We start from the raw sequence: 13484 nt of genomic DNA, 5'->3' as shown, positions 1-13484 counted from the left end.
TACTGGGGAAGGGACTGACAGTTCAGCTGCAGGCTCCACTGACTCAGTATTATAAAATAATAATAAAAAAACAGCAACAAGTAAACCACTACTGATACATCATTCATAAAAGGACATTCGGTGTGTGTATAAAAAACCAAAAATATTAGGATTCAATGGTACTGATGCTGTGGGGAGTAAAACATACTTCACGAGGTTCTGAACAACTGATGGTACATGTCCAGTTAAATTGTAGGTATAAATCCTTAATGTTACTATTTTAAAGCATATTTATAAAACCTGCCACGATAGGCTCTGTGACATATGAGTTACAGCTCTTTGGGTAACTTTTGGTTACCTGTAGTTGTTTGAATTACAACTTGTTTTGGAAAATGCACGTTCAGAACTATGAACTTTGAGAAGTTACTGAGAAACGACTATGTTTCAGCTCTGATTAGATGACAACATCATATTTTTCTGGTTTTCATACCATGTCCCATACACAGCTTTATGGCAGCGTTAATGGTACGTCAAGTTGTGCTTTCACAAATAAAATAAAGCAAAACATCAGTTGCATGTTAAATACACATTTGAAAAAGGATCCGAACAGATTTAATCCGAAGTATTTTCCGTATTCTGCATAAAAAAAAACCTTATTAGAGAGATGAACATATTATGTAAATATGATAATAACAATGCTTCCATATAACTATATATAAACAATTTAAATGTCACTTAATTATCTATAAAGAGACACATAATGTGTGCATAAAAAATAAATATTTGGGATATAATGTGTGCCTATTTAAATACAAATCCTCTTGTGTTATAGTCAGCACCAGCCCATTTTTAGGTTATAAAATGCATTGCAGTACCTTTTAAATTTGTTTATTGTATCAAGGCTTTTTGACTTTGTCAAAATTTCTATTTAAACAAAGTAAAACAATAAAACTAAATTATAAAATGAAATGCGCTGGTGAAAATTATGACTTTTTTATTGTTGGGGTCGGTTTAGACTGAGTTATAATATAACATTATAAAACAGTAGTGCTAAAGCTAAAGTCATAAACACACTGTGAGCTCACTAACTCAGTCAAAGAGAAGTTAGAAGCTACTCTCTTTAACTGTTTGTCTCCTTCCCTAAACAAACAACCCCTTTTATTCCTACTGCTTCACTGAAAAGGTCATCCAAACTGAGATGTACATGTAAGACCAACTCATCTTGGTGACTTCAAGTTAGCATCATGCAGAAAGAACTCTACAATAAGCCAAGCTCTTTATGAGAAGAAGGAGGATATAATTATCAATCAGAGGACACGGATACAACTGATGAGTCTGGTGAGGAGGTCACAGTTGCTGAAGCTGCTCCTGCTGAAACAAACAAATCCAAAAGTGGTGATATCTCTTGGATGGGTGAGGCTCATTTCACTGAAATTCAACCCAGGCCCAGAGGTAACAGTATGAATGTTTTGCCCCTTTCCATGGAAAATGCTCCTTCTGGTAATACATGCCCAGCAATCCAGGCAAATACGACATAATGGGATGTGATGCAAAAACCAGCTATGCATCGAATTGAAGATGATAGGGAGATTTAGAGAAGCAAACCTGCGAGTGGCATCCCTGAGAAAAAACAAGGAAAACATCAAGTCCTCGATATGGTTTCTGGACTGCAGCCTCGCAGGTGCTGTGAGGAAGGACCTGTGATACCGCTCCTTTGTGCACACAGGATGCAGCAGTCTGTCACAGAAAGAGCTCTCCAGTTCTTCTGTCTCCTACTACCTGCACTGGGTCGTGATGTTGACCCGTAACACTACAGACGTTATTATAGTTTATAATATTAAACTAAAATATATATATCTATATCTATATATATCTATATATATCTATATATATATATATATATATATATATATATATATATATATATATATATATATATATATATATATATATTTTAGAGATGTGTTCTAATACCTGTCAATGATAGTAAGGTTTTTTATTTAAAAAAAAAAGAATTCTCTTGAGTTTCAATTTTTTTAGAATGGAAACGAGATATGCTGTAAAAAGAAAGGGCCTGGGAGCTACAAGAAAAATATTAAAACCAGTCTTTTCATGGATAAGGAAGCCTAACAAGGTAACTAACAATCAAACTGCATGGTAAACCATTGTTTTGAGGGTATTCTTTGGTTGATTTAAGACACGGGTCAAAACCGATCAGTTAACATAAGAGATAGTAACGGAGAGGTACCACAAGAAGAAGGTTTAAAACTCCTTATTTTCCACGAAACCTGATGTTTAAACGTGTTTTCTATTTTAGCGTGAAATGTCCCTTTAACGACGCAAGTGCTTCCTTTTGCGCATGCGCGTTGCGCAGGTCTCCTCGTGATGACAGTAAATGACAGCAGCGTTCGCTAATGAAGAAGGCAGTGTGAGACCGCTAACCGCCAACAAACACTTGACTGACTCGAGAAATCTTATGATCAGCTGTGTTTAGAGGAGGTGGGAACAATTAGTACGGACTAATTACGTTTGGTAAGTGACTGAATTTATGGTAACGCGTATTGTTGTTCACATTTGGTCCACTCAGGAGCTTGCAGCCTAAAGCTAAGCTAACGTAGCTATCGGGCTAGCTCATCATTAGCTTGACCTGCTCGCAAACGTTAGCCCAGTTTAACTTGGTTAACATTAGCAGGCTACTACAAAATTAGCCAGTTCACAGGGCTACTTTCTTTCCGCGTCCCACAAATCAGTGCATCCACAAGTTCTTCTTTACTGGAAGCAGTGTGACACCTGGGTGCCCCTTGTTCCACTTTCCTTCATAGCTTTTAGCTGGCAAATACCGGTCATATGGTTTAATTGATAGGATTCCCGGGTCGTCTTGTGGTGATCTACTACAAGTTAATGGAGCAGGCGTTTACGGGCATTAACATTACCCATCTCGATCTGCTGGCTGCTTGGCCAAATCTCAGGAGTGGAAACGGCATCAAATCAAGGACACTATAAACACATAAATGCACGGCAGTTAGAAAATGTACATGTTTTATTCAGATTTTGTGTTAGATATGCTTTCACCCACTCACTGAGAAAAGTGGGTGCGGTGTCTAAAGTTGTAACGTAAAAACATAGGTACAAACATGATATTTGTAACGTTAAGGCTAGTTAGGCCTTAGGATATCAGAAGCATGTTGTCATTAAACACGATTATTCAAATAAGCGGTACATGTTTCTGGCAATAAGTAATTATCGCTCGGTTTTGTCCGTTATTATTATAGTAATTACTGGTAGATTACAAAAAATGAAGCCGGTTAACTCAAATTTAATCCAGCCTGTTCGTTGCCAATTGCAAAATGTGAAACTTTGCTCCTTGTCGTGTGTTATGTCTTTAAAAAAAAGTTTTACATTTTTTTTTTGTTTTTCCAAGGTTAAGCTTAATGAAAAATACACCCCTCAAAAATCACAACACAAACATACACGTATTTGTTGTACAGTACAGTGCAGTAAAGTCTTAGCACCTGTAAAATAACTAGAGCTACAGTTTACATGTCCTTAGTTATCTAAGCCCATAACTCCCATATTGCTCATCACGTCATGCTTTTTTGTTTATAGCCTCAGTAGTCACTTTCAGTTTAAGTCTTTACTGAAAATTGAATGTGATTCAGATCTGACTGAGGCTCAGCAAACAGGACTTTATTCCTCTGTAGTTGTGACTACAAAGTGCCTGACCAAGGTTCAAGTTTTTCACTCTGAAACCTCAGCTACAGTCCATTCAAATTTGTTGCTCAAAATGCTCAATACTAAAGCAGGCAGGCAGCAGTGGGGAGTCATTGTTAGTTAATCCAGATAATAATAATAATTATTATACATTTGTTGTAATACAATGATCTGTAGCCACCCCTCAGGTGATGTTTATTCTTGCTCCGTTTAATTTCGTGTTTCATCAGTTCTTGTCCTTATGCGTTAATAAAGTGTGTGCTGGTTAAATTGGCTAAACCTGCAGCGAATGGTCAGCTTTTACTCCTTCAGAAAGGATTGAGGTTCAGGAAAAATGCTGAGAAAGGTCACCCGTAAACCTCACATATTTGCTGTACACTATCTGCCTGCTGAGCAGTGTAAGAAATTCTGAGAAAGGGAAGTGTGAAGAGGATGTTTGCTCGGGACCGCGGATACCTTTTGTGGAAAGTGAAATCCTTTAAATCTATAAATAAAAAAACACTCCGTTCTGTTGGTTTGTGTGTGCGCTCATGTAGTGGGTGGAGTGGGCTGTGATCCAAACACCTTTACTCTGATGCTGAAATATTTACTAGAAGTAGGAAGTGCAGAATAAGTCCCAGAACATTGTCCACGCCAACGGTGGTGTCTTGATACAGCCCCTTTTAAGACAATAATTTATCAATAATATCTGTGTAACCGAATGAGAAAATAAACCTGGAGAAAAAAGCAAGAACAATGAGAGATTTATTTATTTATTTATTGTATTGTGGTGTGGCATTGTATCATTATTGTTATCAAGATGGAGTTTTGCTAATGAGTCAGTTCAGTTAGGTCCTTGGTTTGCTTTTTGCTCCCTGTCTTCTATTTTCCCCTCTGAGTATCTTCTTCACCACAACCTACTTAACTTCTGCTCACATCATCCTCCTTCATTTAATAAGCACCATCACAAGGTTTTTTTTTTCACTAAACTTGCCCTGGCATTGATAATAAATTAAGGCGTTTAGAGATGTTATGAGTGAACACTCGGTCCTCTCGTGACTCATGTTAACAGAATTCAGTGGCTGTCCTGCCACGACTTTTATTCTCACATGCAGCTTACAGAGTTGAAGATTATGCCTTCCCTCAGTGTCTGTTGTTTGGTTTCTCTTCTGCTTTAGAGTTCCTCTGTGCTCTCCATGACTGACTCACCAGGTAGCTCTACTCTGTGGATTGTATTGACGCTCGCATGCACATGAGGCTGTGGCAAATGGCAGTAAACCTCTCTGCTAGACACTTAAAAGCCTAGTTGCTTTTTCACTTCTGTCCAAATATGTGAGGAATGTGCTTATTCAAGAAGATGAGCGGCTCAGTGGAAGTGCGCCATAAGTGTGCTTGTAAGCCAATTACCTGTCAGTGACTTATGTTCAGATCTGAAATTACTTTTGAACTGAGAGAAAATGACTTTTTTGTCTTTATTACTCTGATCTGTTAATTTACAAAGGTCCAAAATCTAGAGCAGTTTACAGTACAATAAAGACCCAACCAGGGATTTGGTGTTCCAACGTATTAGTATCATCAGTAGTGGAACGGGAAAATTCAACATCACAAAATGGATAAGCCTTTCTGTAACCACTGGACTATGGTAAAGTTTGGAAATGATTGGCACCTCTTTTACTAATCATTGGTTAATCATTTTGGTCATTTCCAAAGCTTAACGGCTGACTGATGTGGGTTTTTCTGTTGTTGTTGTTGTTGTTTTTTTGACCTTTATGTTGATAAGCAAAACATCTGAAGCCTTAGTTCACACTGATCATTAATATTTGACATTTTGTAAATAACACAATTTGTTAATTAATAGAGAAAATAGAGAGATGATTGAAAGTAGAGATTGGTACTGACAGTGACTACTCCTTGGCCTTCTTCCTCCTGCTTAATGTGCAGACTCAGACTGGCAGACTTGGGGTGAAACCCTCCATGCATTGTAAGGAGCTTCCTTGTGTTGATGTCAGTAGCTTCTAGGGCTGGGCGATATGACCTAAAATCCATATCACGGTATAATTTGAAGCATGTGTGGTAACGATATATATCGCGATATATTCTTTTCTTCTGTATAACGTATTTTACACACTATAAGGCACACTTAAAATCCTTTAATTTTCTCAAAAATCAACAGTGTGCCTTATGTATGAATTCTGGTTGTGCTTACTGACCTGAAACCGATTTTATGTGGTACACGGCTCGCAGAAGTCTGTCAAAAAATGTTTTAGTACGACTTTGGTAAGCTATAAAGGCGCACCGCTTGATGGATTGCCGGAGCATTACGGCTGCCGTAGTCAGGAGCCTTGCGAAGTAATCTGGGTCCAAAACTCCGTCTGCTTCAGGTCCCAAAGTCAAACGAACACTGTGGCATCACTGAGAGTTAAAAGCTGTCTAAATTCTTTCATCTTTAATAAAATGATAAGCGTTGCTGCTCTACCAGGTGTAACAATTAAGTTTAACATCCAGGCATCCATGAAAACAGAATTTATTAAATTCAACAGAGTTAGAAGTTAGCAGGAAGTTAGCTCACTAGTTTCCACTTAAACATGATATAGCATGTTCTGACTTGCTATATCAAAAATTAAAACGACAGCTCTGCTATCACTTCCAACATAAATAAAGACAGAAAACTAAACAGCAGTGACTTTTGTAGGGTTACTGAAGTTGGGCTAGCTGGTATATAATGATGTCCTACGTGATCGCTAGCAAAACAGTTACGTTAGCATAACATTAGCACAGTGAAGCTGAAGGATGAACGCTAACTTTTTTCCGCTACCAAGGGCTGAGAGAAGAGCTCGGGAAGCTGTGGAGGGGGAAGGCAACAGTAGTCGCTATGGTAATTGGCGCACTCAGGGCAGTGACCTCCACACTGGGGGAGTGGCATCCCTGGAACAACATCTGAGATCTCTGTCCAAAGAGCACAGTCCTAGGCATCTGGTAGAGGGCCTGAGCTTGAAGGGATAGAGATCGCCTGCAGGGCGAGTGGGGAATTTATTTTATTTTATTTTTTTAAATGTGTAAAGCTGATTTCAAAACGAACAGCAACATCACATCTAGGTTATGCAGACACGCGTTGTTGACATTATGTCTACGTTACATGTATGTTGTTTGTAATTACATTATGCTAAACAATTTTTAGTACAGTGACGTGCTGGGGTGATGGACTTTAACGACATGCATGTCTGTAAATAAGTGTTCATCAAGCAGTTATAATAATAGAGCCTACAATTGATTACTACTTCTTATACACAAAATATGTTGCTTGCAAAGAATAATAATAATAATAATGTCTTTATTCTAGTGCTGTCAATGTTAACCTCGTTAAAATGACGTTAATGTCATAACCGCATTAACGCAGCAAATCTCCGTTAGCGAGTTAACGTGGATCGCCCCGTGCGTGGGGCTGCACGGCGCCAACGCGTTAGCATGGGTAGCTCGTTAATGCGTTAGCATGGGTAGCTCGTTAATGCGTTAGCGCGGGTAGCTCGTTAATGCGTTAGCGCGGGTAGCTCGTTAATGCGTTAGCGCGGGTAGCTCGTTAATGCGTTAGTGCCGTGCAGGCCCACGCACGGGGCGATCCACGTTAACTCGGTAACGGAGATTTGCCGCGTTAATGCGGTTATGACGTTAACGTCATTTTAACGAGGTTAACGCTGACACCACTACTTTATTCATTTCTTTGGTGTTTCTGATCAGCCATTTTTACCATTTGACTATATATAGTCACATAATGCTATAATGCTGCTTTTAATGAAAAATGTAAACATAAAAATGATGAATAGTGAAGTAAAAGAATCACTGTTTGTTCTTTGCCATGGGAATTCAATGTAAAGCCAATCATTATGTGTATAAGTCTGCATAACCAATTTGATTTGCCTGGTGTACCAGCTCTAACGTTGTAGTTGTCTGTTATCTTCCGAGCAGTGACGCTGCCCTGCAGTCATTCCTGCTTTTAAGGCAGTTTTCTCCATTAGTCTTATTCTTCTTCTCCTCCCAGTGCCTGAACTCCTTATTTTAATCGTTTTTTTTAATGTTTGCAACCAGACACAAAGAGGCTTTTGTGGATAGAATTAAGGAAGAAATCATTCAAATTTCACGCATTCTGTTTGGATTATGTGTTTTGGCTGTGTATGAGTGGCAAAGGAAGAATGATTTGCATTTTCTGCTCTGTAGCTTGTGACAAAGCCTGCTTTTGCAGTTGTCACTGGGCCAGTCTGCAAAACACACTGAATGCAAATGATCATTTTCCTTGTATGATGTAACCATCATGAACAATGTAGTATGTGGTGTGATCTTAATTTTCTGGGAATCTGCCCATGAGGGGAAAAAAGAAACAGATTTAAAATTTTCTCCTTCAAGGTCAACCCCTTGTGCATCTTTGGACCACTTTTAGGACTGTTGAAAGTTCTGTTAGGGCTACCTGTACTGTGTACTCTGCAATTATTTAACCAAGGATCTCAAAATACATAGAGGTCAAACATAAACTTATTTCAAAATAACCCAAATTTGAGTGAAGGTTCATCACTGGTGGTGTGAACTGGGTCTCTGGTCATAGCCATTGTGTACTGGCACACCGTGCATTGAAATTTGGACCTCAATATAGGGCCGGGCCATATCATACCGTTCACGGTAATACTGGTATAATGTTGGGCAACGATAAGAAAATGAAATATTGCGATAGAATATGGGTAAAACGCACATGCGCAGTGCCTTTGTTTTCATACGCACATGGCGGAAAAAGCATGGCAGCGACGGAGAACAAGAAGGGCAAAAGCGGATGGTTGAATGAAACGGATGAACCAGAACTGGTTTGTAAAAATGCTGCAACTTCAGTGGTGTGGAACTGGTTTAGCTTTCGTCCCTCAGATACACAACAAAGCACATTTTTGGTAGAGCATGCTAGCGGGCTGTCGTTATTACCGTGTTTTTTGGAAAATACGGCACACTTAAAATCAATCCTTTGATTTTTCTGAAAATCGACAGTGCCCCTTATAATCCCGTGTGCCTTATGTGTGAACTCTGGTTGTGTTTACTGACCTCGAAACGATTTTATGTGGTACACGGCACTCGAAAATCTGTCAAATGTTTCAGTACGACTTTGCTAAGCTACCCAGCTGCACCGCTTGATGGATTGTCGGAGCATTACGGCTATCGTAGGCAGGAGCCTCGCGGAGTGATACGTATTGTGCTTTAACATAATATTACCGTATTGTGTGTGTATAACCTCTTTTTAAGTTTTGTGGATATTATACATGGTTATGCTGAGGATATGTCGGCCAGTTTCCACTGGAAATGCCTTTTGGTTAAACTGTCAGCAAGGAATTTGCATTTGCACTGTTACATTTTTATATAACTTAAACAAGCAGCTGTTTATGTGCATTAAAGTGAAAATACATTGATGTTGTTTTTTTGGGGGGCACTAATAAAGTTGTGGAGTTGTAAAGTATTTTGTCTAGTGTCAGTTATATCGCCAGTCATATCGTTATCGCAAATTTTCAAATGTATATCGTGATAAATATTTTTGGTCATATCGCCCTGCTCTACCTTTTTTTTTTTTTTTTTTGGCTCATCACCTACCCTACAAGTCAGGTTTGGCTCCCTGTGACTTTGTCCACTTGCATAAAATGAAATGAATCTAGCTGAAAGGTTGCCTTTTGCACAGTGGAGGGGATCCAGTGTGTATCATAGAGGTGCAAGATCAAGAGGACAGAGCAATACTTCCAGGGAGTAATCTAGATAGCAGTAGGACTGACTGCCACCTTGAGATGCTCAAGAAGAGGATCCTATAGTGGAGGTCAGCCAAATTTAAACCAAGTGTTGTTTTTCTTCTTCTCGGGGGCCGATTCCCAGAACTTTTTGATCATACCCCATATTAAGCCAATTCTTTAGAGAGAAAACAGTCTGCTATAGAACAATTGCAAACCATTAGAATACTACTTTCTACATATACTTCATTTCATACATATACTTGACCCTCCAACAGCACGGTTGCCTGTGGTAGAAGGTTACAATAACTGCCCAAAAAGTGACTAAAAGACAGTTTCTCCATTTTGTTTGTTTAAAAAAAACAAAACAAACATAAAAAAAGGAAAAGGTAAATCCTTTCAGTTTCAGCACTTTATAGTTTTTCCAGGAATTTAATCCTTCACTTTCACAAAGTTGAGACTTACAGGAACTGAATAAAATGTAACATGTGTGGCAAACAGTATTTAATAAAACCAATAGCATCATTTTATTGGACCCTGCCTGCTGAGTTCTCACTTCCTCCTACCAATGTGCCCTTGTGACACAACTGTGACTGAAATATCAGAAACTTCTGTGTGTGAAATCAGTGCAGTTCCCCTGATAGAAACTTTTCTCTTGTTGATGTCACGGTTGATAAAAGGTTTTTTTTTTTTGTTTTTAGATCTATTTAGTTTTAGTTCCCCATACTATACCGATTTACGTTGTTTCCATTCCATCTTGTCTCTTTCATGCTCCAGTCATTTGCCTCTCTGCCTGAGTGAGCCGTTGAAGATGGTGAAGCCAGATATCCACACTCTGGCCCACCACCTGAAGCAGGAGCGGCTGTATGTGGCGTCAGAGAAGCAGCTGATCCAGAGGCTCAACAGTGATGTGCTGAAGACGGCTGAGAGGCTGTACCGTGCTGCATGGATCGCAAAGCAGCAGCGCATCAACCTTGATCGTCTCATTCTCACTAGGTTAGATCTACTGTCACGATTCACTGTATTGTTGGCGAATAAGAGAAAGGTCCCTAATATTTTGTATTTTTAACCTATACGCAGACAGCAGTGTAAAAATTACAATTTATTTGGGGGAGAGTTAACCCTTTAAGACCTACCATAGAACCAAGTCCGCCAGAGCTTATATTATATTTTTACATGTTGTAGTGCCATTTTTGGGAGCATTTCAAGTTGCTATACATCAATACAACCATTACAGCCTAAATTTTAATAATATGTCTGCATTAAGTGCATAGTAATTACATAAATTGCACAAAAGTGCAATAAACTACAAAAAAATTGAAAATCGTTTTTGTTTTTTTAACATATATTTCTAGTTAGAGAAATTTAAGAGGCTTATCCCTCAAAACTGTAAATGCAAAAAAGTTGCACAAACTAGTTTCCCACCACAGGAAATTTATTTTAAGTGTCTTCATAGTTTTATTTTTGAAATACACCAATTGTCATATACTGCAGGAAAAACGAAAAACAAATTATAATGCAGATTTGCAAAAAAGCATCATATGCATCAAAATAAACTATTTCCAGCAGTGCAATATGAGTCCTAAGCATCCCAGAAACGACACAGAAAGTCATAAAGTCAAACATAACTTTTAAAAACACAAGTATAGGCTCATGAGGCCCCGATGATAAAAAACTACATTTCCGCAAAATGACGTCACTTCCGGTTTCGGGCAGGTCATAGCGGACGTGCGATAGTTCACGCTGATGGACGTAGGAAGTGTTATGAACAGCTGATCGGATCGGCAAAGCGTGTTTCTGGAATATTATGTTTTTGTTGCTGCAAGTGCTTTTTATGCAGTTTTTGCAAAGCTATATGTGGAACCAAACTGTGACCTAGGACAAGCTGATGGCATAAGATGTAAGTACAACTCCTCTGGTTTCATATGCAAAAAAAATTATTGCGCTACCTTACGTGGTTGCAGTGCTACCGGGATTTAAAAATAGTTACGCAAAATGGAGCGTGTCCGCTCCGACCGGCTTTAAAGGGTTAAGGAAAGTTGGGCATTTCCAAGATTTGACTTGGTTTGCAGAAAGACATTTTAGCCAGATTGGTAAGTAAAACGAAGCTAGATGCAAACATTTTCAATCAATCAATCAATCAATCAATCAATCAATCAATCAATCAATCAATCAATCAAAGCTTTATTCGTCACATGCAGGTTGCCCTGCAGTGAAATGGGACCCCCCCCGACCATACACACACATCACAGACATTACATGGGGATACAAGTCGGAGATTGGTAGCGTTAGAGAAAAAAAAACATTGAAATGTACATTACAATGGGAAAGTACAAGAGAAAAAAAGAGACCCCTACTCATGCTGTGCTTCCATGGTAGGACAGCATGAGAACAGGAAACAAAAAAAACTCCTCTGCACAAAAAGCACATAAATGTCCACAGCACAACATTGTGAAGACATGACAAGCCACAGGGTTTGGTGGGGGGTGAGGATTTTAGTGCAATTCTACTAACTTTTAGTTGAGTTCGGTCTTTTTAGGGAGGAAAAAATGGAAAGATTAAAACTGATGTTGGTGGAAGGAATTCTATAAAATGTGGTAATGACACAACTCTGTTCCACAGTGCGGAGGCCTCTCCGGCTGAATGCTGCCAACATGCCAAAATGTTGGAAGATACACAGTTTATTGATGGCTACAAGACTCTGGGCTTTCATGAAACAATCTATGGAGAGTTCTTGGCCAGGTTGAGGGATAATCCCCGGCTGGTTGCGTCCTGCTTGGTGGCAGGAGAGAGGCTGAACCAGGAGCACACTCAAGGTGCCATATATACAGTCTTCACTTCACTTTATGGCAACTGTATCATGCAGGAGGATGAGAGCTACCTACTACAGGTCAGTGATCCCACCTGCTTCTGCTGTTACACATTAGTAACAGTTTCATAGGTTTTCAGTGAGATAAGAGATTTTCATCTGGTTCATCCGTCTTTCTTTCCAACTACCAGGTGTTGCGGTACTTGATAGAGTTTGAGCTGAAGGAAAGTGACAACCCTCGTCGTTTACTCCGACGGGGAACCTGTGCCTTCAGCATACTGTTCAAGCTCTTCTCCGAGGGCCTTTATTCCGCCAAGCTCTTCCTCACTGCCACCCTACACGAACCTATTATGCAGCTTCTGGTTGAAGATGAGGACCACCTGGAAACAGACCCAGCCAAGGTGACGGAGCGCCTCACTCCGGCCCAGCAAGAGCGCTACGGAGAGAAAGGCTCTGAGGGCTACAAGCAGAGGGTGCAGGCAGCTGTCGAAGCGAACGAAGCCAAGCTGGTCGCTCTGGTCAACAAGTTTATCGGTTACTTGAAGCAGAACACCTACTGCTTTCCTCACAGCCTGCGCTGGATCGTGTCCCAGATGTACAAGACTTTGTCATGCGTAGAGCGTCTTGAGGTGGGAGAGGTGCGCACCATGTGTACAGATCTGCTGCTGACCTGCTTCATTTGTCCAGCTATAGTTAACCCAGAGCAGTATGGCATTATCTCAGACGCACCGATCAATGAAGTGGCTCGCTTCAATTTAATGCAGGCAAGTGGCGCAGCACGTTTTCTCTTTGTAATGTCATATACACGGCCATTCTGTTGTGGATGGGATTACAATGTTTTTGTTTTGCCATACAGGTGGGGCAACTTTTGCAGCAGTTGGCAATGGCCGACGATGATGCAGACCCAAGGCGGAAAAGCAGTTTGTCCAAGTTTGATAAGGTAGGTCTGTTTCTGTAAACAGAGTAATGTGTTTTTTGTTTGGGTTTTTGGGGTTAAAAAATGAGGGGCCTTATGTACTAAGATGTGTTTTCTGGGTCTCTGTTTGGCAGAGTTGTGTTGCTGCTTTTCTGGATGTGGTGATTGGCGGAAGAGCAGTTGAAACCCCACCCATGTCCTCAATGAATCTTCTAGAAGGCCTCAGTAGGACTGCAGTCTATGTTACTCATAATCAGCTGCTTTCTCTGGTAGGCTGTTTTACAGTTACAGTATATGTCCCTGTTATGTGTTTTGACAAAAACAAAGTACTTGCAGGTTAATCGTT

General features: G+C 39.8%; 1 protein-coding gene across 6 annotated transcripts in view; it reads left to right on the top strand.

Annotated features, from left to right (window-relative positions):
• Positions 1 to 2371: 2371 nt before the first annotated feature.
• gapvd1 (GTPase activating protein and VPS9 domains 1) overlaps positions 2372 to 13484 on the top strand; it is a 33949-nt gene continuing 22836 nt past the window's right edge. For all 6 annotated transcript variants that reach the window (XM_063489021.1, XM_063489020.1, XM_063489019.1 and 3 more), the window contains exons 1-6: positions 2372 to 2511; positions 10191 to 10409; positions 12036 to 12303; positions 12414 to 12986; positions 13079 to 13162; positions 13273 to 13407. In XM_063489021.1, the coding sequence (XP_063345091.1) occupies positions 10225 to 10409; positions 12036 to 12303; positions 12414 to 12986; positions 13079 to 13162; positions 13273 to 13407 (1245 nt within the window). In that variant the 5' untranslated portion in view covers positions 2372 to 2511; positions 10191 to 10224. The remainder of the gene's footprint in view (positions 2512 to 10190; positions 10410 to 12035; positions 12304 to 12413; positions 12987 to 13078; positions 13163 to 13272; positions 13408 to 13484) is intronic.

The sequence above is a fragment of the Pelmatolapia mariae genome, linkage group LG12, assembly GCF_036321145.2.
Source record: "Pelmatolapia mariae isolate MD_Pm_ZW linkage group LG12, Pm_UMD_F_2, whole genome shotgun sequence".
Lineage (NCBI taxonomy): Eukaryota > Metazoa > Chordata > Actinopteri > Cichliformes > Cichlidae > Pelmatolapia > Pelmatolapia mariae.
The sequence above is the reverse complement of the archived record's forward strand: the minus strand, read 5'-3'. Positions and strand labels throughout refer to the sequence as shown.